This window comes from Hyperoodon ampullatus, assembly GCF_949752795.1.
Source record: "Hyperoodon ampullatus genome assembly, chromosome: 15".
Classification (NCBI taxonomy): domain Eukaryota; kingdom Metazoa; phylum Chordata; class Mammalia; order Artiodactyla; family Ziphiidae; genus Hyperoodon; species Hyperoodon ampullatus.
The window spans coordinates 58,589,550-58,613,070 of record NC_136928.1 but is presented as its reverse complement, the minus strand read 5'-3'; the positions used below and the strand labels follow the sequence as shown (position 1 = coordinate 58,613,070).

The 23,521-nt window shown below is 37.3% G+C and overlaps 1 protein-coding gene across 2 annotated transcripts in view; it reads left to right on the top strand.

Annotated features, from left to right (window-relative positions):
- Positions 1-2,598: 2,598 nt before the first annotated feature.
- RMDN2 (regulator of microtubule dynamics 2) overlaps positions 2,599-23,521 on the top strand; it is a gene marked incomplete at both ends in the record, with an annotated part of 53,555 nt that continues 32,632 nt past the window's right edge. The window contains 4 exons of one of the 2 annotated variants that reach the window (XM_079721279.1): positions 2,599-3,062; positions 13,063-13,237; positions 14,245-14,347; positions 19,171-19,231. In XM_079721279.1, the coding sequence (XP_079577405.1) occupies positions 2,611-3,062; positions 13,063-13,237; positions 14,245-14,347; positions 19,171-19,231 (791 nt within the window). The remainder of the gene's footprint in view (positions 3,063-13,062; positions 13,238-14,244; positions 14,348-19,170; positions 19,232-23,521) is intronic. The other variant, XM_079721278.1, reaches the window with a different exon arrangement.

Genomic DNA, 23,521 nt, shown 5'->3' with positions numbered 1-23,521 from the left:
TGAATTTGGGGGGACACAAATATTTAGTCTATAGCAGATGGTTTCTATTGCTATGTCTTTGGGTTTGCTGATATATTTTTTTTTCCTGTAGTGTTTCTCTGCTGTTAATCTCATTTAGTAAAATTTTATTTCAGTTATTTTATTTTTTATCTTTAGAGGTTCTATATGGTTCTGCTTAATGCCTTCTATAACTTTCCTCATCATGTTTATGTTTTCCTTTAGCATATTTTTAATATTTATATTAAGTAATGAACGAAATATCTGTAATAGTTGTTTTAAAACCCTTATCTGCTAATTATATCACCTCTGTCATTTTCCTGCTTTTTTACATGTCTAGTAATTTTTGATTAGATGGTCAACATTGTGATTTTATGTCGTTGAGTTCTGGATTTTTTCTATTCCTGTAAAGAGTGTCTACTGAAGGCAGTTAAATTACTTGTGAATCAGTTTGATCCTTTGAAGGCTCATTTTTAATCTATTTTAGAGCAGGTCTAAATAGCCTTAACTCTAGTGTTAATTTAGCTGCATTAGCAAGCCATTACCCTTCTGAAGCCTCTACTGAAAGTCTCAAGTAACTCATACACACTCTACACTCTGGATGGTAAACACTTGAACACTTACCAGTTCTGTGTAATCTTTAGGAATAGTTCAGCTTACAGCTCCCTGGTAATTGTTCTTTTCCTTGAAATTGTTTTTTGCCTGGCTCAGTGAGGTTTCACTCTATGCGTGTGCAGATTGGTATTCAATTAAAGATGCAAGGAGAGGGACTTCCCTGGTGGTCCAGTGGCTAAGACTCCATATTCCCAATGCAGGGGGCCCAGGTTCAATCCCTGGTCAGGGAACTAGATCCCACATGCATGCCACAACTAAGAGTTTGCATGTTGCAACTAAAGATTCCATAGGCTGCAACTAAAAGGATGCCGCAACTAATGATCCTATATGCCACAACTAAAGATCCTGCATGCCACAACCAAGATCCCACATGCTGCAACTAAGACCTGGCACAGCCAAAATAAATAAATAAAATTTTTTTTTAATTAAAAAAAAAAAGACTCAAGAATAGCCCTATGCGTATTTCTGGAACTCTTTCTCTGCATAACTCCCTCATCTTCAGTACTAAGTGGGCACAAATTCTGGGTGCTTCAGTTTCTCTGAACTCTGATCTCTGTTCAACTCAGTGAGATTACCAGGCTCTGTTTGGTTTTCCCTTCCCTGTGCCATAGTCCAGAAATTGCCTCCAACTGGAAACCTGGGGAGATCATAGTACTTTCCTCTTTGTTTCCCTTTTATCAGGCACTAAGGGTGGCAGTGCTATAATAATTTGCTCCTTGAGAAAGTGTCAGGAAAAACAAACCAAAATATTTGCAAATTTAATTTCCTGTAACATACAGTTTACCATTATTTGTATCATTTCTCCCAAGTTGCAAATAAAATTTAATACAGGTGTTTACCTGTTTATAAAATAGGGGAAATTGATGGGAAAACAATTTTGGAAACTTCAAAGTCTGTATAAAAGCCTTATTGTATTTTACACTCGTTACAAAAGTTTATCATTGTATTTATATACTCATTGCCATTTTAAAGTCTCAGAAGGAAAGGGGGATTTATATTTTTGTTTTCCTTTAGTGGCCTTCTTTAAGAACAGTGATAAGCAATAAAACTAGTGAAGAGGGGATGAAGTAAAGAAAGATTATGGTGCATTTTGTCAAAGTAGCTAAGTTTATATGCAACAAGTTTATGTTTATATGGAAGTTTATAAGTTTATATGGAAGCTTAGGCCCATGTAGCCCAAAGCTTGGGTCTTTGATGCAAAATGGTGAAAGTTCAGAAGGAGAAAGGAGTCAAAGAAATTACTTTTTTGTTACTTTAAAAATAAGTGAACACTTGAAAGAAAATAAAAACATTAAGACCTCAGACAGAAATAGAAATGTAAGAAGCAGAAGAATTCCAGGTCAGAAGAAAGGAGGTAAAGCTTGCACATACATTAGCATCTCTGCTTTCCATGTTGAATAAAAGAGATGAGGTAAGGTTACAAACTTGCCACAACTCTTTGTATATTTTATATCTCAAAGCCCATTTTAAAATGTTTATCACTCTAAATTGGAGTACAAAATGTTAACTAGATGCCAAGGAAGAGCTCTTTCTTGGGCTTTCCTTAAAGATTAGATAAAACCCAGACATTAGCACACTAGTTAATTTTATACAAATAAAAGGTTCAGACACAGTTAAGCATAATTTGAATTCTTAAATAGTTTTTTTCAGAAATTTATAATGATGCTTTTACCTCTTTCATACCCTTTAAAAATATATGGTAAAGAGTAAATTTCAGATCAGAAGTAGAATACAAATTCTGAATTAAAGTTGATACTTTACACTGGTTGTCAGTCATATCCATAAAGGTAGTATTTCTACTCAGCCACATACATTATAGAGGCAATTACTCATAGTTTATTTTAGTTTGTGATTTATCAAGTGTTATTAAATTTTTTGTGTGATGAGGTAGACTTGGTTTTTGTTGATTGAAAAAGCCCTAATATTTTTGTCTTGGGAAAGACAGAAACAATGTTCATTTACATTTATACTTTTAATTTTAGAAACAAAAACCAGGAAATGCCTCGGTCCACAAACAAAGAAATGATACTTGGCATCATGGTGGGAACTACTGGAATCAGCTTGCTGCTTCTGTGGTACCACAAGGTTCGTAAACCAAGGACAGCAATGGATTTACCTAAATTTCTTTCTCTGGGTAATTCACTTGATTTGATGCCTTTGCAAGATGAAATGCCTAATGGCCAAGGAACAACAGCGATCTTTCAAGGAAGGCAACTTCAGATACTGGAGAAGTTAAATGAATTACTGACAAATATGGAAGAACTCAAAGAGGAAATCAGAGTTCTTAAAGAAGCCATTCCAAAGCTGGAGGAATATATCCAAGGCGAACTTGGAAGGAAGATAACTGTTCACAAGATAAGTCCTCAGCACAGAGCTAGAAAAAGAAGGCTTGTCACAGTTCAAAGTTCAGCAACAAGTAATAGTTCAGAGGAAGCAGAAAGTGAAGGAGGGTAAGATTCTTTAAGATGTTTCCCATGTTGAATTGATTATTTATTGCAGTATTGCTATTACTTAGGTACTTTCATTATACATTCCCAGTCATATATTCTGTTACTAAGAAGGCATGAAAAGGAGTGATTTTGTCTTATTTTACAATTAAAACCCTATTCCTTAGAGGTCAGTATTTTAGTTTAGACCTCAATGACAAAATGAATGTAACTTACTCTTGTGCTAGGTGGTATCACATGAGTATTGAGGAAGACAGTGATTGTTTGCCAAAATGTGTAACCTGTTTTTATATGTGGCCACTGTGTGACCCCTTACATAAGGACTGTCCAAAAAGTACTGTCTAATAAAACTTGCTGTGATGACGGAAATGGTCTAAATCTGTGCTGCCCAGTATGGTAGCCAGTAGCCACATGTGGCTATTAAGCACTTGAAATGTAGCTAGTGAAACTGAGGAACTAAATTTTTAATCTCATTTCATTGTAATTAATTTAAAATTAGCCACATGGGACTAATGGCTACTGAATTGGGCAGTGCAGACCTAAGTAGATTTGAGAATGTACAAGTGACTCAGTTTCATCCTTGCATGGGTAATTCATTGAATTCTACAATCAAGAACATAAATAATGTTCTTTTAGGGGAAAAACAATTGATTTATGAAAAAAGGAATTGTGCCTGACTAGTGTTTCCAAGGAGTAAAATAGGCAAGTAAATAAAGATGCACCAGTGAATGTAGCATAGCCTGAAATTCTTTAAGGCAGGGACCCTATGTTTTCGTCATCGTATTCCTAACACCTATTATTGTGCCTACCGCTGAGTAGATGCCAGTAACTATTTCTTGAATTAATGAGTGAGCTGCTAAATAACTATAGAATTGGAAGAAGGAGAAGGGATCTGGAAAGAGGAAACAAAGTGTAGGAATTTAAGGGTGATTTCATAGATAAAGAAGTGTAAATGGTTGATGAGGTCTTTGAGATCAATGCTAGGACTGGAATTACTTAGCATCTTTATATGGAACTGGAGAAATAACTTATGAAAAATCTTTCAGAGAGAGAAGAGCCACAAATGCTAGATCTAGATAACAAGAAGGTCTTAAAAATTTGTGTTCCTGAACAACAGGAAAAGTTGTAGACTGGTTTTAAAATAGGCAATGAAATGGTTTTTGTTTGTTTGTTTTAATTTTTATTTATTTATTTTTGGCTGCGTTTGGTCTTCGTTGCTGGACGCAGGCTTTCTCTAGTTGTGGTGAGCGGGAGCTGCTCTTCGTTGCAGTGCATGGGCTTCTTATTGCGGTGGCTTCTCTTGTTGTGGAGCATGGGCTCTAGGTGCATGGGCTTCAGTAGTTGTGGCACAAGGGCTCAATAGTTGTGGCTCACAGGCTCTAGAGCATAGGCTCAGTAGTCATGGCGCATGGGCTTAGTTGCTCCTTGGCATGTGGAATCTTCCTGGACCAGGGCTCGAACCCATGTCCCCTGCATTGGCAGGCAGATTCTTAACCACTGCGCCACTCTTGTAGGTGGTGCAGTGGCAACAAACAAGTCCCTGCACCTGTCGAACTTACATTCTCTTGGTTTTTGCCTCCAATTTGGAGACATTTGTCTATAGAAGCCTCATCTAGTGATCTTGCTTCTTGTGCTTTGTTCACAACTTGAAGCGCACTATGTTCATTCCTCCTACTAGTGAGTCCACAGGTGAATCTGGGTGCCCCTGATTCATGGGACCAACAATGAAACTTAGATCTTTAAGTGTCCTCTCCAATGCCCAGGACCAATAGATACAATGCATTAAATATTACAGTAATTCTATGTGTCATATAAGGGAAAGAAAAAGATCCCAGTTCTGTGCACAGATACTACAAAAGAAAATGAAAGTCAACTCCATCAAAAATTTGTTCCAGATCCTGTTCTAAATGTTTTATATTCGTTATCTCCTTTAATCCATACAATAACTCTCTAAGGAAGATGATACTATTATCCTCATTCTAGAGATAAGTCTGGGAAAGGTTAGGTAATTCCTTGGTAAAGGGCAGAGTCTATACACTGTGCTACACTGCCTCTTTTCTTCCTCATCTCCAGTTAAGAAAGTGCAAAGTGTCAGAGTGCTCTAAAAACATTATCCTAGGAGATAAAGGGAGGGGGGAATAAGGCCAATATGTGTGCAAAGTGCCTGCGGAACTCAGACTTTACCTCCCAAGGTGCCTGGCTACCGAAGTACCATAACAGTCACCTCAGTTCCATTTGAGTGCCCTTGAAGGCCTAACCTAAGCTAAGGAGGAGTGTGTGGGGTCAGACATACTGTATGTCACTGATTATAAGATGAACCTTCTTTCACATTTTAACATCTCCTAAGTCAAGATGTATCTTACCACCAATTAATAGATCATATCACTGTGTCATAGTTTAATTGGCAACATTTTTTCCTTTCTTGCAGTTGATGGTGGTTTTGATTCTGTGAGATACGGGGTAGATACCTTTGTGGGTGTAAGGGCCAGAAGCTGAAAGAGTTCCTGCCTCATCACCCTTGTTTTCTCAGGGAAGGACCTAGGTCATCTTCTAGAATGGAGGGGAAAGTACACTGAGGCGTGTGAGGAAGGAGACTGAGATTCTTGACTCCCCTCTTCCCCATACCACCATCCTCTCCCATCCTCTGTCAATTTCCAAGTCTTAGGGCTTTGGCCTTCTTAAGAGCCTGCACTGATGTGTTCACTGTGATGTCTGCAGTGCTTAGTACAGTGCCTGACACATTATAGATGATCGTTACATATTTATATCAATAAATGAATGAACACATGACCAAAGAAAGTACTGAAGAGACATTGTGGGGGGGTGGAAGAGGACATTAACTAGGAACGTGGGTAAGGATTACCCTGCAGACTGTTGCTCCAACTGAGGTTCAAGACTGTGTACCAGTTTGCACTGTAGCGTGCATCTTTTCACTAGTTCTTGGCATTTCATATATAGAAGTGGAGGAGTCAGAGGGCTTAATTGATTCAAATTAGGAGATTTGCAGGGTGAGTGTGATAGAGAGGCAAAAGGCTAAGGACGTCGAGAGTATAGATAAGGAAATAAGTCTTCTAATGTTGCTGGAACACATCTGTGTTTACTTCTTGACCTAAAATGTGTATTTTTTTTGCTTCTATTGTTTTAAAAACTACTTCCTGTTTGTTATTAGATCAGTTCAAACCCTTGACTATGTACTGTTTCTTTACTAGACTGTATTTAGTAACTACTGTCTAGTGAGTTAATTTTATTAACCTTTCTTTCAAAAGAAACTAATAGTGGGTAAGGAAATTATAGAAATAACCTATGAAATTATTTGGTGATCTTCAAGCCATATTTTTTTCTACCTTTCAAATCACATAGATAATCATGCTATCTGAGTAGCTACAAACAGTGAACCTCTGTGGTTAGAGTTTAATATTGTAATGAAAGAAAATTATTAACCTGGTGGTAATTTAGTGATGAACATTATTGTTATTTTGCATAATTAGGTATATTTGGTAAATATACAAATAACTATCATTCATATCATGTAATAGGTTGAATAATTTACATTCACTACAATCAGATCAGCTAAACATGTAACTGTACTTTATAACTGAATTCAGAGTAGCTCACTATCACTGATGTGGGAAAATCTGGCTGATGTGGGAAAATCTGAATGTGCCAATTCAAGTTAACTCTGTCAATTCTAGTTTAGAGCTAGTTATTTTGTGTTAAAGATTAAGTCACATTCAGGGTCCCCCCTTCCCTCTTACTTCTTCTCAAGTGTAAGCTAGGTCCCTAAAGGGACTTAGCATCTAGGCACCAAGAAAGGAGGGACATTCAGTCCTGATACCATTCACTGTCCTTGTCCTTATTGGACTCCAGCTCAGGTAGGAAGCTGCTGTGAGGTTCCTTTTAACCGTCACTTTAGGGTTTGTTTATTACCAAGATGATCTAGATCAGAGCTACTCAAAGTGTGGTCTCGGGCTTCCCAGGTGGCGCAGTGGTTGAGAGTCCGCCTGCCGATGCAGGGGACACATGTTCGTGCCCTGGTCCGGAAGGATCCCACATGCCGCGGAGTGGCTGGGCCCGCAAGCCATGGCCGCTGAGCCTGCACGTCCGGAGCCTGTGCTCCGCAATGGGAGAGGCCACCACAGTGAGAGGCCCGCGTACCGGAAAAAAAAAAAAAAAAAAAAAAAAAGTGTGGTCTGTGGGCCAGCAGCATCCATATCCCACCTAGTCTGGGAGCTTGATGGAAATTTGCATTTTCAAGACCAGCCCCAGACCTAGTGAATCCGAATCTCTGGGATTCTGCATTGTGCCCAGGAATCTGTATTTTTAAATGCTCTCCTGGTGACTCTGATGTACCCTAAAGTTTGAGAAGCTTTGTTCTAGAAGATTTTCTAACTTTCAGCTGAGATATCATGACAGAATTATAATTTTAATTACTAGCAATTATAGTTATAGATAAATAAGATGTCCCTGAGGCATAGTGAGGAATATAATGATGAGGTATTAGTCTTGATGGGAATACAGCGGCTGAGGTAAAAAAGGAAGAGGTTTAGGTAACCATAGGACATGATGAATGCAGAAGGCACCTGGGAACATGGAATTGATAGAATAAAGAGGATTGGGAAGGGATTGAAGGAGAAGCGTGTTTTAAATGCTTACTGTTATGACAGTTTACTCACTTCTTCTGGGCTGTGTCTAATTAAGGTTCTCTTAAAAATAAGCCCTGAGGGGGTGATTTTAGGATTAGAGATTTAGATAAGTACTCTCTCCAGAAAAATATTACACAACCTTTAGATATTACTCATGCTAGTACGCAATGTCTTCTCCTTTCAAACGTCTGTGCAGATCTGGACCTTCTTCCCCGCCCCCCAGACATGCACACCTAAACCCTTTTTTTTAATTGATAATTGTAGATTTATTCAGTGGGGTGAGGAGGGGAGTGATCTGACCTCGTTCATTACCTCCTTTGGGCAGAAGTATTTGTCAGCATTGAGATCTTGTCATAACTTCATCATTTCCTTTGGGGTAGCTCAGTGGGCAAGTGCTTCTTTTAGAGGCCTTTAGTGGGAATGTTAAACAACAAACTGGTCTACTTTTGGAAGAGAAGTTTTTAATAGAAACTTTATAAGCATTATATAATCCATTGTTTCAGTTGCAAAAGATGTCCTTTTGGAAAAGGTACTCACAGATTTAATGTGACTTAGGAACAATAGACAATAATCTCACAAGAAAGGGAAGCAAATAATAGATTGCTATAATGAGAGACAGTCCTCCTTGGGCTTCCTATTCACTTACACATCTTGCTAGGTATGCCAAGAATCAAGAATGTAAGGCCCTGACCACCCTTTTTTTCCCCTAATTTTTTAAAAAAACGAAACTTTACTTTTTTAGAGCAGTTTTAAGTTCACAGCAAAATTGAGGGGTTGGTACAGAGATTTCCCGTACAATCCCTACCCTCACACATGTATAGCCTCCCCCATTATCAACAGCTCCAGCCAGAGTGGTACATGTGTTACAGCTGATGAACATACATTGATACATACATCATAATCACCCAAAGTCCATTGTTTACATTATGGTTCACTCTCGGTGTTGTACATTCTGTGGGTTTGGACAAATGTATAATGACATGTATCCACTATTACAGCATAATACAGAGTGTTTTCACTGCCCTAAAAATCCTCTGTGCTCTGCCTATTCATCCCTCTCTCCCCCCAAACCCCTGGCAACCTCTGATCTTTATACTGTCTCCACTGTTTTGCCTTTTCTAGAATGTCATATAGTTGGAATCATATAGTATGTAGCCTGTATTGGCTTCTTTTACTTAGTAATGTGCATTTAAGTTTCCTCCATATCTCTTCATGGCTTAATAGCGCATTTCATTTTAGTGCTGAATAATATTCCATTGTCTGGATATACCACCATTTATTTATCCATTCACCTACTGAAGGACATCTTGGTTGCTTCCAAGTTATGGCAATGATGAAGGCAGCTGCTGTAACCATCCATGTACAGGTTTTTGAGTGGACATAAGTTTTCATCTCATTTAGGGAAATACCGGAGCACTTGATTGCTGGATTGTATGGTTAAGAGTATGTTTAGTTATGTAAAAAGCCTCCAAACTGTCTTCCAAAGTGGCTGTACCATTTTGCATTCCCACAAGCAATGAATGAGAGTTCCTGTTACTCCACATCCTCCCCAGTGTTTGGTGTTGTCGGTATTCTGGATTTTGACCATTCTAATAGGTGTGTAGTGGTATCTCGTTGTTTTAGTTTACATTTCTGTAATGACATATGATGTGAAGGATCTTTTCATGTGCTTATTTTCCATCTGCATATCTTCTTTGGTGAGGTATCTGTTAAGGTCTTTGGCCCATTTTTAAATGAGATTGTTCATTTTCTTATGGTTGAGTTTTAAGAGTTCTTTGTATATTTTGGATAACCGTCCTTTTTCAGATGTGTATTTTGCAAATACTTTCAGTCTGTAGCTTCTCATTTTCTTGACATTATCTTTCACAGAGCAGAAGCTTATCAATTATTTCTTTCATGGATCATGCCTTTGGTATTGTATTTAAAAAGTCATTGCCATACCCAAATTTATCTAGGTTTTTCTCCTATGTTATCTTCTAGGAGCTTCATAGTTTTACATTTTATATTTAGGTCTGTGACCCAATTTGAGTTAATTTTTGTGAAGGGTGTAAGGTATGTGTAGCCACTCTTTATCCAGGCCATTTCTCTGGTTTGTGGTGAGAAGCCTTGAGGAATGAGGTAATGTTTCCCTTCTGGACCAACATTTAGTATTGTCAGATTTTTAAATTTTGTAAATACAACAGGTGTCAATAATATCTCTCTGTGGTCATGATTTGTATTTCTCTGATCACTAGTGAATGTTGAACATCTTTTCTTATGTTTATTGGCTATATGTATTTTTTCATTTGGGAAAACCTCTTTTGAGCTTATTTCTGTTGCATTTATTGTGTTTTTTTCATTGAATTTTAGAAAATATTTATGTATTCTTGATATTAATGTTCTCCAGTTGTACATGTTACAAAATATCTATTCCTGGTTTTTAATTTGTGTTTTTGCATTTTTGAATATATCTTTTGATTAGCAACAGTTTTTCATTTTAATATAGTCAAATTGGTTAATCATTCATAATTAATAATCATTAATAATCATTTATAGCTAATGCTTTTGTATTTTGGTTAAGAAAATTTCTTTCCCCATAGACTAAAAGTTATTCACCTATATTTTCCATTTAGAGTTTAAAAAATTATTTTTAACACTTAATTCCTTATACCATCCTTATACCTTAGAGTTATTTTTAATATTATAAGACAGAGATTCAATTTCAACTTTTTCCGTAGAGATAACCATTCTTTTCCAGCTCAGTCTGTTAACTTCTCACTAATCTGACATGTCACATCTGTCATATACCACACTTTCATTTGTGTATGAGGCTGTTTCTTGGCTCTGTTCTGTTCTGTCAGTCACTCACCTATCCTTGTACCAATAGCACACTGTCTTTAATTATTACAGCTGCACGATAGGTCCTAATATCTGGTGAGGTAAGTCTTCTCTCCCTGCTCTCCTTCTTAACAGTGCTTTGACTATTCTCGGCTCTTTACCTTTTCATGTAACTTTTAGGTTCATCTTATTAAATTCTATGAAATTTCTGGTGAGGTTTATAAAATTGGAATTACATTGAATTAATCTGGAGAGAATTTGCTTATTTATAGTATCAGTTGTTTCTAGCCATGAACATGATATATTTTTCCATGAATTTAGGTTCTTTTATAAACAGCTTTTAATATATCTTTTATGATATGCTCCATAGAATTTTTACATATGTTTTATTAGATTTGTTCCTGGGTGTCTGATATTCTCTGAGATCATTGTAAGTAAAGTATTTTATATAATTTTGTTTTTTAGGCTTTTTGCTGCTAATATATTAAAAATGAAACTCACTTTCATATCTTAATCTTATATGCAGCCAACCTGCTAAACTCTATTAGTCTCATAATTTGTAGGGTTTTTTTAATGTGTTCTATGTAAATAATCGTATCATATGCAATAATATGAAGGTTATGTTTGAACAAGTGTGTGAAACAGGTGAGGAAGTAAATTATGTGGATATCCATGGAGAACATAGCAGGCAGAAAGACAGCAAATACAGATGTTAAAGCAGGAACATGGCTGATGTGTTCAAGGAATATCAAGGAAGCCAGAGTTCCTGGAGTGCTGAGCAAGCAAGAGAGTGGTAGGAGATGAGGTCAGAGGTATTGGACTAGATTATGTAGGGTCTTGTAGACAACTCTAAGGACTTAGGTTTTTACTCTGATTTGGTCATCCACTGGAAGGTTTTGAGCAAAGGGTGACATGATCTGATTCAGCTTTTTAAAGGACCATTCTGGCTCCTATGTTGAGAATAAACTACAATGGTCAAGGACTAAAGCAGGGAGACATGATAGGAGGCCATTGCAATAACCCAGATAACGTGATGGTGGTCTAGACCAGGGGAGTAGTGGGCAAAGGCGGTGAGAGGTGGCTGGGTTCTGGATATATTTTGAAGATAGAACTAACAGGAATTTCTGAATGTTGCTTAGGAGAGACAAAGAAGTCAAGGATGATCCTAAGTTTTTTGGTTTGAGCAATTAGAAGAATGAAGTTGCCACTGATAATGTTGTTGAAGAAGTTGAGCATCATTTCACATAGTGTCTTCTTTGTAAGGACTTTGAAGGAAACTTGAGTCTTATTATTGGAAAAAAGTGCATTTCTCTCAAGAACTTGCTTCATTTCTATCTTTGTTAGAATCTATTGGGAACTGTGACTGCTTTAGCTGCTGGAAGATGTAGAACCACATTTGTGTGCCTTGTAGCAACGGTATAGATAGCTAAAGTATATGTACTTTTTTATTGACCTCATTCACATTTGGCCTTGTTTTTATCTTTTCCTACCACTTCTGATTTGTTCTCTTATATGTTATATATCCTTATATACCTCCTTAAAATCTTTTTAGAACAGAACAGTGTGTAAATAAATGAAAACAAGTTGTTTGCATTGTATGCTACCAAAAAGGAAATGTGGGAGGTAGCATGAATTTTTAAAGACTAATCTAAGAGAATATCGTCTTGAACTACAAATTAACATATGTGCGTGTGTGCATACGTATATAAAATACATACATATGTGTGTATAAAAATACATACATATGTGTGTATAGATGTATATTATATATATATTTAATATATATACCTGAGTGCCTGCTGAGTTCCTACAACTCTGTATCATTCATTCAGCAATATTTAGTGTGTGTCCACTATGTGTCAGGTGCTGTTCTAGGCACTTGATGACATCAATTAATAAAACAAAGAATCCTGTTGTCAGGGAGCATGCATTCTGGTGGGGGAGATACTGACAAAAATAGCACGTGTAGTAGGTTAGTAAAGTATATTAGAAGTAGGTACTATAGAAAAAAACGTATATTAGAAGTATGTACTATAGAAAGAAACGTCAAGCATGATATGGGAGACTGGAGGTGAAGGAAATGTACAGGGAGTTTGGAGTGTTGTGGTCGCAGCATTAAATTGAGTGGTCTGGATGGATCACATTGAGAAGATGACATTGACAGAGACTTGAAGGAGGTGAGGGTGTGAGTTATGTCCCCTTCTGAAGGAAGAGCCATTCCATCAGCAGGAACAGCAAGAAAAGGTCTTGAGGTAGGAGTGTCCCTGGCTTGTTTAAGGAACAGCTGGGCAGCCAGCACACAATTGACTGAGTGAGAAACGTGGTGGGAAACAAGGTCAGAGAGGTGACTGAGCTGGGAGAGGCAAATCTCATCTAGCCTCATAGACTGTTATTAGGACTTGAGCTTTTTCTGGGTGAAAAGGGGCACCATTACAGTGTTTCAAGCCTAAGAGTGAAATGATTTGACTTACATTTTAAAAGGATCACTCTATCCATTATAGTATAACTTTACAGAGAGTTGATGATTATTTCTGCAATTTTAGGTATATTACAGCTAATACTGATACCGAAGAACAGAGTTTTCCACTCCCTAAGGCATTTAACACTCATGTAGAGGAATTAAATTTAGATGCCCTTATTCAGATGGCTGATAATTTACGTATGAATGAGTCCAGCAAAATGGAGAGTTTTGAACTACTTTGTGACCACAAAGAAAAGGTAAGAAATATGTGATAATAACATGCTTGTATAGTTTTAATTTTTTATTTAATCTACTGTCCCATTCATGTTGTGACCATAACAATTGTGTCACAGTTTACACAAGCTAAATGATTGATGTAAATTTTTTTATAATATCACTACAATTTTTTAAAAGTATAAGAGTTTATTAGGCTCTACGGTCATAAAAATGAAAACCAGAGATATTATACAGACTGACACTGATTTTGTCAATCTGTTATGTTTCATAAATATTTTGTAACAGATAAAGAATAAGACATACTGCTTCTCTGGAGGGAGGAAAAGCTACATTTTAAGCTCGCTACCTTACAGTTACTAATATAACAGCCATTAGTATTTCACTGTGTCCTACCAGTAATCGTTTTCCAGTGTTTAATGCTGGGCTGAATTGGGAAAGCTCATCCTTCCCACCACCACCAAAGGAAAAAAAAACGGTGGGTTTTGCAATATCACAAAGGTCAATAAATCTTTTTCTTTCCCATGAGAGATTTAAGTCTAACCTTTGAGGATTTAGCAACTCTAAACACATTACCTAAAAGTTTTTAAATCTCCAGGATTGTATTTAGGTAATTTAGGTAAAAAATATGACTCCTCTTTTGAATGTATGTAATCTCTAATAACTTCAAGATATTATCTGAAATGCCCATTGAAGCATCATATTAATAATAGATAACTTAGAAAGGAAAACAAGGAGAGGATACTACAACCCAGAGAGAACTTATAAATTCTGACACCTATCAAGTTTCTCGTCTTTGTATGTGTGGAGCTGGTGTCGGCATAATATTCATTGGTTTTAAGATCCAAATGTAACACTACATTACATCACATTTTGTAGCCATGAATATTTGAACTTAAAGTGTGATATGCACATGAATAGATACAGTCATTTCTAAGTACCAGTTTACCTAATTTTTAAAAAGTTGCAGTGGAAAACACAGTCTGGTCACGTTTCTGAGTTTATCTAATGTGCAGTTCTGTCTATTCAGTTTAGAGATGAAATAGAGTTTATTTGGCGGTTTGCTCGTGCTTATGGAGACATGTACGAGCTATCTACAAATGCACAAGAAAAGAAGCATTATGCTAATATTGGTAAGTATTTTGTAAATATTAATTATCCTCAAGTAGTAATCATTATCTATAGTAAACCACTAATGAATTTTAATTAAAGCTTAATTATCTTAGCTAAAACAAGTATGTTTAATCTATTTCAACATATCCTAGTACTTATATAGTCTAAGGACAGAAAGGGTTTTTTTTGTTTTTTTGTTTTATTTTGCGGTACGCAAGCCTCTCACTGTTGTGGCCTCTCCCGTTGCGGAGCACAGGCTCCGGACACGCAGGCTCAGCGGCCATGGCTCACGGGCCCAGCCACTCCGCGGCATGTGGGATCCTCCCGGACCGGGGCACGAACCCGTGTTCCCTTGCATCAGCAGGTGGACTCTCAACCACTGCGGGAAGCCCCCAGAAAGGTTTTTTTAGAATAAAAGTACATGTTATTAAAAAATATTTGAGCATACTAGAACAGGTAACTGAAAAACTCAAATTCCAGCTTTTAAAGTTTATAAAATCACAGAAAGATGAGACAGTAAGTGGTAATAATATGAGAAGCGATAATAGCAGTAGTCTTTCACCACAATTAAAATAACCCTCCTTACTCCCTGTAACGTAGAACTCCAGGTACCACAAATAAATAACTACTCATACTTTAATGTTGTTTTCAAAATTTATCTTGATAAAACAAGATTAGCCTTGTTTTAGCTAATTGGTTAAGCTGAGCAATGAGTCCATAGTTGTTCATTATACTGTCCTCTATTTTCCAAAGTAACAACAACAAAAGAAAAACAGCTTGGGCTTCCCTAGTGGTGCAGTGGTTGAGAGTCCGCCTGCTGATGCGGGGGACACGGGTTCATGCTCTGGTCCGGGAGGATCCCACATGCTGCGGAGCGGCTGGGCCCGTGAGCCACGGCCGCTGAGCCTGTGCATCCGGAGCCTGTGCTCCGCAACGGGAGAGGCCACAATGGTGAGAGGCCCGTGTACCGCAAAAAAAAACAAAAAATGAAAAACAGCTAGAATGTCAAATTTGATATGTATATAAACCTTGGCTCTCACTGAGTATCAAACTCTTTCTTGCAAAAAGCCCCCTAAGTTTCAGGATAGTAATTTGACATCAAAACTTCTTTAGTTTTTTTGTTTTTTGTTTTTTGTTTTTATTCCAAAGTCTTCTCTTTTCCAGGCTTTCCTTCTCTGAGATAGCATGAGGAAGAAACAGCAAGAAGATAATGATACTGCCCATCTCCTTCTACTCTAGTTCCCTGTCATTTTTATTTCTAAGAAGGAAATATTTCCAAGTTCCTTGAAATTACATTTCTTCCGCTTATAGGTTTCTTTGCTAAGTACTTTAATTCTTAGTGGGAGGAGGATGGAAGGAATTCCCCTTCTTATTCTTTACATATTCATCATCAGCTTTGTGGGGCAGTTTTTCTGTAGCAATCCTTCTTGCAGACCATAAACAAAATGGAATTCTAGGGAAGAGATTTATTAACATGAAGGTAAATAAAAATTTAGCCAAAGAGAACAAACTGACTTATTTTTATATCTACTGAGAGAGTCAGAGTATATCTATGTAAACTGTTCCAACATCTGTCAATATTAAATATATATTAAATAATTTAAAAATATATATTAAATGTATTTTTTTTCTTGAGCACCTCCCTGCCCTGGGCATTACGGCTTCTCCTATGTTAGAAGGTAGAAATATGATAGCAAACTAGACATGTTCTCAGACTGCAAGGAGCTTATGGCTTTGTGGGGAAGATAGTATTACTAAAATAATCCTACATATAAAGAAACACACTGAAGTAAGTCGTTAGTAAAGAAGAATGTGGCATATTAAGAGAGGGTATAACAGAAAGGAGGATATGATGGCGGGGGTGAACGTTGATGCAGGGAACTCTTTCTTCTGGAAGTAAGTCTCACATAGTAAAATTACTTGGGATCGGTATTTTTAAATGGAGTGAGAGTTTAACTGAGTTAATGTATGAGATGGTGAAAATGGAGAAAGAAGTAGGCTGGAGGAAATCCAAACTCTCGTACCCAAGTACAAGAAAGGAGCATGGATTGAGACAGGATATATTCAAAGAAGAGAAAAGTTTATAGTGTCAAAGAAAAAACAGCGACCCCTCAGATGTGTTCATGCAGTTATAGAAACAAATTTAACAGAATTCCTATTTTTTATCCAAGACATATTTATGAGAAATTTTTATTTATTTATTCAAAATATTTATTCGAAATCACTGTGTCTAGGAAAAAAGTTAAAATGAGGGGTGAGGGGGCTTCCCTGGTGGCGCAGTGGTTGAGAGTCCGCCTGCCGATGCAGGGAACGCGGGTTCGTGCCCCGGTCCGGGAGGGTCCCACGTGCCGTGGAGCGGCTGGGCCCGTGGGCCATGGCCGCTGGGCCTGCGCGTCCGGAGCCTGTGCTCCGCGGCGGGAGAGGCCACAACAGTGAGAGGCCCGCGTAGCAGAAAAAAAAAAAAAAAAATGAGGGGTGAGGGAAGGAGAAAAGGAGGGACATGAATATGATCAAGACAGTGTTACACTAAGGAACTTACTGACAAGATCAATATGGAGACAGGCAATTGTAATTCAATGCACAGGTAGTAAGTGCCTGGCAAAGGTGATGGCAAAGAACACTGGAACTGAGACATTGGAGACTGGAGTTGAAGGGCATTGGCACCCAGTACAAGGGAGGAAGAGTGCTATTATTGCTCAAAACAGTATATTTGAACTTGTATGCCGAGGGAAGATTGGATCACTGAAGAGTACAGAATTCTTTCCTAAACCTCCAACTGGGGTATGCAGTACATCTGTGGACGTACTATGATTGATCATACTTGTCTTCCAAATAAAACATGAATCTTATATCTAAAAGAACATTATTGTAATTTTCAGAATTAAATGACTGATACAAATGCCACAAATAGATCACAAAATACAATTTTGTAAGGGAAATAGCTTTCCTTTCAGGCTGAAGCTGCATAAATGAGGCTGTAAAACCAATCTGTATAGTACCCAGCTCCATTTTATATTCTCAGAACGATGGAATCACATCTATTTTAAGCTTGTGGCAGTGCCCTAAAAGCTATTTTTGTTCATTTGGCAATGTAGGGAAAATGTTGATTTAGTTTTTAAAGTCTGTACATTTAAAAGTATTTATGTTTTTCGATCATTCATTACCAAATTACTAACTCTTTTAATATATGTCCACAATGTATTATCAGTTATTATTTTAAAATACTTCCTTTTAGTTTTTTTCGAGTTTATGTAGATTTCTATACAGGGTAGTTCTCTTAATGAACAGAGCTATAAAGTACCACCTTAGCAAATAACAAATAGGAGAATGATTTTAGAATAAAATATCTTTATTTATAAAAATTATCTAGGGCCTCCCTGGTGGCGCAGTGGTTGAGAGTCCGCCTGCCGATGCAGGGGATACGGGTTCGTGCCCCGGTCTGGGAGGATCCCATATGCCGCGGAGCGGCTGGGCCCGTGAGCCATGGCTGCTGAGCCTGCGCATCCGGAGCCTGTGCTCCGCAACGGGAGAGGCCACAACAGTGAGAGGCCCGCATACCACAAAAAAAAAAAAAAAAAAAAAAAAAAAAAAAAAAAATTATCTAAACTACTTATTTAGAAGAGCATTTTGTAGATCATTGGATAGTCTCTTCAAGCAAAAAAAAAAAAAAATTAGAGCAGGGAAAAGGAGATGGTATAAAATAAAACAGCCACTTTTTGAGAAAGATTTTCAGAATTTGATTTAGACCAGTGGTCCCCACCCTTTTTGGCACCAGGGACCAGTTTCGTGGAAGAAAGTTTTTCCCCCGGGGCGGGGGGGTGGTGGGGAGCGACGGGGAGCAGCAGATGAAGCTTTGCCCACTCGCCCGCGGCTCACCTCCTGCTGTGTGGTCTGGTTCCTAACAGGCTGCGGACCAGTACCGGTCCACTGCCTGGGGGTTGGGGACCCCTGGGTTAGACAAACCTCTATCCAAAAATTAATAGGTTATTAAAAGTTATTCTAGGGCTTCCCTGGTGGTGCAGTGGTTGGGAGTCCGCCTGCCAATGCAGGGGACACGGGTTCGTGCCCCGGTCCGGGAAGATCCCACATGCCGCGGAGCGGCTGGGCCCGTGAGCCATGGCCGCTGAGCCTGCACGTCCAGAGCCTGTGCTCCACAATGGGAGAGGCCACAACAGTGAGAGGCCCGCGTACCGCACACAAAAAAAAAAAAAAAAAAAAAAAAGTTATTCTAAAACTAAGTAAAGTTATTTAGGGGAATTATTTATATACTGAGCCTGCTCATTATTGTGAAAGATTAGACAAGAGCTTCTCTGGGACATCTTCCCTTAGCCCTTTAGATAGAGTTTCTCTCTCCATTCTCTGTTATACTCTCTTTTTACCTTGTATTTATTTTTTGCACATAATTTGTTTGTTTATATACCTGCTGCCTACTTGGAAGTCAAGAACTGTGTCTTATTTGACTTTTTATTCCCAGAGGCTCACATAATATGATACTTAGAAAGCACTCAGTAAATGTTGGTTGAGTTAATTACAAAACAATTTCTATTAACACTTCTAGATAATGATTGAATGACTTCTCTTGCACTTGGTTAAATCACTTAACCCAGTGAGTCTCAAACTTGAGCATACATCAGAATCACTAGAGGCTAGTTAACGCAGACTGCTGACTCTCATAGTTTATGATCAAGTCCCTCATGTGGTCCAAAATTTGCTTTTCTAACAAGATTCCAGGTGATGGCTTCTGGTCTTGGGACCATACTTTGGGAACTACTGGCTTAATTCAATAATTTACCTCCCACCAACTCAGATGAAGGTAATAAGTGTAAGTGCATTTATCTTTCAGGAAAGACATTAGGTGAAAAAGCTATTACTAGAGCACCCATGAATGGACATTGTCATCTATGGTAAGTACATAGAATTTATGCAGTCTTTAAAAAATTCTGATATACCTCTTTATAAATTGCAGTGGATTTTTAAAATATTATTGACCCACTTAACATGTCACATTCACTAAAAAGAATGTTTAGTATATAGCACAGTAACTGTTCTTGTTCTGTTTATTCTCATGTATTTTTCAGTATATATATTTTAAATATATTTAAGATAAACTTTCATTGAAGAATTCATAACTGAATCTACCAAGTCCAATAACTGTGCACATGACAAATTTAATTAAATCTAATTTCATGTAACATTTTGTTTGAAGACAAATACTAAAGTGATGCCACATTTCTAAATGAAACGCAGAGAGAAGAATAAAAGCACATCAGCCATTATACCTTGATGAGTCAAGGTATACAAATTCCACAAGTCAAAGGAAAGCCATTTCTAATATAAGAAAGCTCAAACAAGGGAAATCTGATTAGTTGGATGGGTACAGGTGGATATCCTTGGGACAAAAAAATTTATTCTTGAGTATGTTTTGTTTTGTATCCTTTGTATATTTACAATTATAAAACACAAATAAGAAGAAAAATACTGTTTTTAATTAACACTTCATTTTACTCATAGTTGTATTTCTATAGCATTTCTTAGTTTCTTAGTTATTTTTTCTCCCCAGTAATATTGGTACTTTAGGTGCTAGGAAGACATAGTCATAAATTTATTTTTGACCCTTCTCTCAGACCTAGATTGTCAGAAATCCACCCCTCTTTGGGATTATTTTATTCTTCTGGGATAGTCTTAGGCAAATCTCTCTCAAAATGACTTCTTTTCTTCAGGTCCACATTTATCCTCCAGGAAATTCATTTTTGCCCCACCAACTCAAAAGTGCAAACGATTTTTCCAAAGCAGACCTGTTTCTTTACACTGCCACCAGCAGGGGGAGCACCACTTACACACTCTCATCCTAAAACTTCCCTGGGCAGGAATCAGATAACATTCTTTATGTCCCCCAAACTCTGAAGGACATGCCAAAATAAGAATAGGTCTTTTGAAGCTGCCATCACTTAAAATGAGAAACAAGGCTACCCCCTTCCGTCTCGCATGAGAAGGTGGGAGGTGGAACCCAAGTACCCTAGTAGTTCTATTCGCAGAAATCCCCCCTCCAGGTCTCTCTCTGCTTCAGCGAACTCTGCCTTCTCTTATATAGCCTGGAGATGGGTGAAGGGCTAAGCCTGGCAGAACCTGTGAATCATTTCACTAATGTGTCATGCATGGGTAGTAGAGTGTCTTGCTTTAGGAGCCGGAGTATACCTAACAGATAAAGTATTGTTCTGTGCCCTAGTGCCTCTGCCACAACTCTAGGAGAAAGGTAATTTTGCAATTAACATCCTGGTAGATATCTTTTTTTTTTTTTTTTTTGCTTTATAACAAATTTAATCAGTTTTACATATACATATGTTCCCATATCCCCTCCCTTTTGCGTCTCCCTCCCACCCTCCCTATCCCACCCCTCCAGGCGGTCACAAAGCACCGAGCTGATCTCCCTGTGCTATGCGGCTGCTTCCCACTCTGGTAGATATCTTTAAGGTCATTTCTCCAGTAATGTAAGGGTCTTAGCTATTATTTCTATAGCCAGCTTTACCTTCCTCACCTAATTTGCATAATACTGATATTAATAAATTAATGTGTTAAAGTACTTCTGTTCTTCCATTTTTAGTATACCTGTAATGAATTTATACTGATCAAGCTACACTTGCTTCATCTCTTTCGATAATGGAGATGTTCGGGTGTTGGTTAGCCAGATTTGGTTGCAGAAAGAACACCAAAGCCCTACTCTTAACTCTGAGCCTCCGCCTCCTCTTCCTCTGCTGTCCTCTTCCTTCTCCCATACAAGCATCTGCATCCATGGAGAATCACATTCAAAATGTACATTTGATGTTAACCCTCAATTTGAGGACACTTATCAGTGTGAACTTCCAAATTTCCATAAAGGAACAATGTTGACTCTTCTTTGAAGACTTCATAAGCACCTTAAACTTACCTTGTGAGGACAGATTATGCTTAACTCTTACTCAGTGGGTTTCCCAGCCTGACTTCCACTAATCTGGCTACTTTTCTTTTGTTCATCTTTTTTCACTTTTTGTTGTGTACTAATTGCCTTGTTTATAACTGTGGGATTTAACCCCAAGGGTGAATCTTATTCACATACACACAGACACACACAGAGTACTGATCCAATTGTGTTTCACATGATTTTTTATTCAGTATCAGTTTTTAATTAAAAAACAATTAAAATCTGATCAGTTGCTAAAATTTAATAAATTCAAATGTCAATTTTTAAAATTTATTTCATTGAAGTATAGTTGATTTACAACGTTGTATTAATTTCTGTTGTACAGCAATGTGATTTTATCTTAATTCATAAAATATATTATGATGTACCTACTGACTACAAGAATTCTCATTCAATTAAATACAGTAGTAGAGGTTTAGGGTGACGAAAAAAGAGAAATTAAGACTTTGACTTAAGCAATGTGTGATATTTAGGTTAACTGATTCTATAATTAATTGTAATAAAACGTCATGAAAATGTCTTATCCTGCTGGAATTTTTTTTCAGTATGTTACGACTTTTTCTCATTCATTCAGCATAAATGACAAAACATGGCCTCTAGGCCAAATGCAGCTGCCTGCTTTTGTAAATAAAGTTTTATTGGAGCACAGCCACACCTGTGCATTTGTACATAGCAATGAAGTTGAGCAGTTGTAACAGAGACTCTCTGATCCCACAACGTTAAATGTTTCCTACCTGGCCCTGCAGTTTGCTGACCCATAGTTTACAGGGTTCTGTGATGGTTTATAAGCCTTCAGTTTGAAATAAAAGATGCAATCATTAGAAATAATTATCATAAAGCGTTGATATGGAGGGAATAATTGAAAAAAAATATTATTTTAAAGACTTGTTTTTCATCATCATCTTTTCCAAAATGAAATTGCTCTGTAACTTTCAGGCTACATAAGCTTTCTAAATAATTCTGTCTTTCTTGTTGTACCAGCCTAAAATACTTCTAGAATCAAGAGAGCAGAATCACCAATGGATTTGCAGTTTGTTAGCCAAATAGGCCTGACCTTAATTATAAATAATGTCTTACATATTTGTTGTGCTCTACTGTTCACAAATTATATCCCCATGCCTTCTAGCATGTGATTCACAGAACAACCTGTTTCCATTTTATAGAAAGCAAGGCCATCTGTGTGTGTGGTGCAGTATATGTGTGTCTGGTGTGGTGTTGTGATTAGTAACCAAGGGTCATACAATAAGTGGAAAAACAAAAACTAGATCTTATATTTGTATGTACTCAGTATTTCATCTATTATTTACTCTTCCTCTGCTTTTTCACAGTATAAATAGCATTGGTGCTAAATCAAAAATGCTACTGGGAAACTAATGGAGTTGTTTTAGTAGTTGTTTACTAGTTGTTGAGACAGGGATGTTTGTCAGTTATTAAAATATTCACTATAGATGCAAAGAAAATACAGAATTTTTGTCAACACATAGTTAGAACAACCTCTAGATGGAGGTAATAGACCATATTGTGTGTTAATTTTCTTCATAGTTCCCATCAACCTGAGAGTTTACAAAATAAAATTTTAAATTACATTTTCCAAGATAAACAGTGTGAAAAACAACAACACATACATGCAGATATAGGTGGGATTGATTGCCAGAAAAGAAATGATGATCCTTTGAGGAAAAGTGGTTCAGGTAAACTTTGAATTTATGACATGTAGGAAGATAAATAATACTTTAGACTTGAAAGAAGCAGACTTCAAAATGATTATGAAAAACATAAGACTCTGGTGACAGATTGTTTATAAGGGAAAATGTACATATTTCATATAATGGTTTTCTTAAGTCACGTTTTTTTCTTTTTTCTTTTTCTTCACTCAGAGTAACTTGGAAAGAACATGCTGAGAGAGCTCTGTAAAAGCTAGAGATGTGCATAAGTTGTTTTGATTTTCAAAAAATAGAAGATTGATTCCACCACTATAGATCAGTGAACACAGAATCTTTTCCTTTGATTACAGCACAAATAGTTAGTTGGGTTTTCTGTGAGTGATGAAGTTCAAGAAGACTCAACAGATTTTTCTAAAAATGTGAGATGATCTGTTTTTTCTTTGCTAGTAGATAGAGTAGGGAAATTGAGCTAATATATCTGGATTTAAGGAAGGCTTTAAGGCAAGTTCACTCATAATATTCTTGGGGACAAGATGTTAAAATATGGGCAAGGTTCTTTGTCACCCATGCTG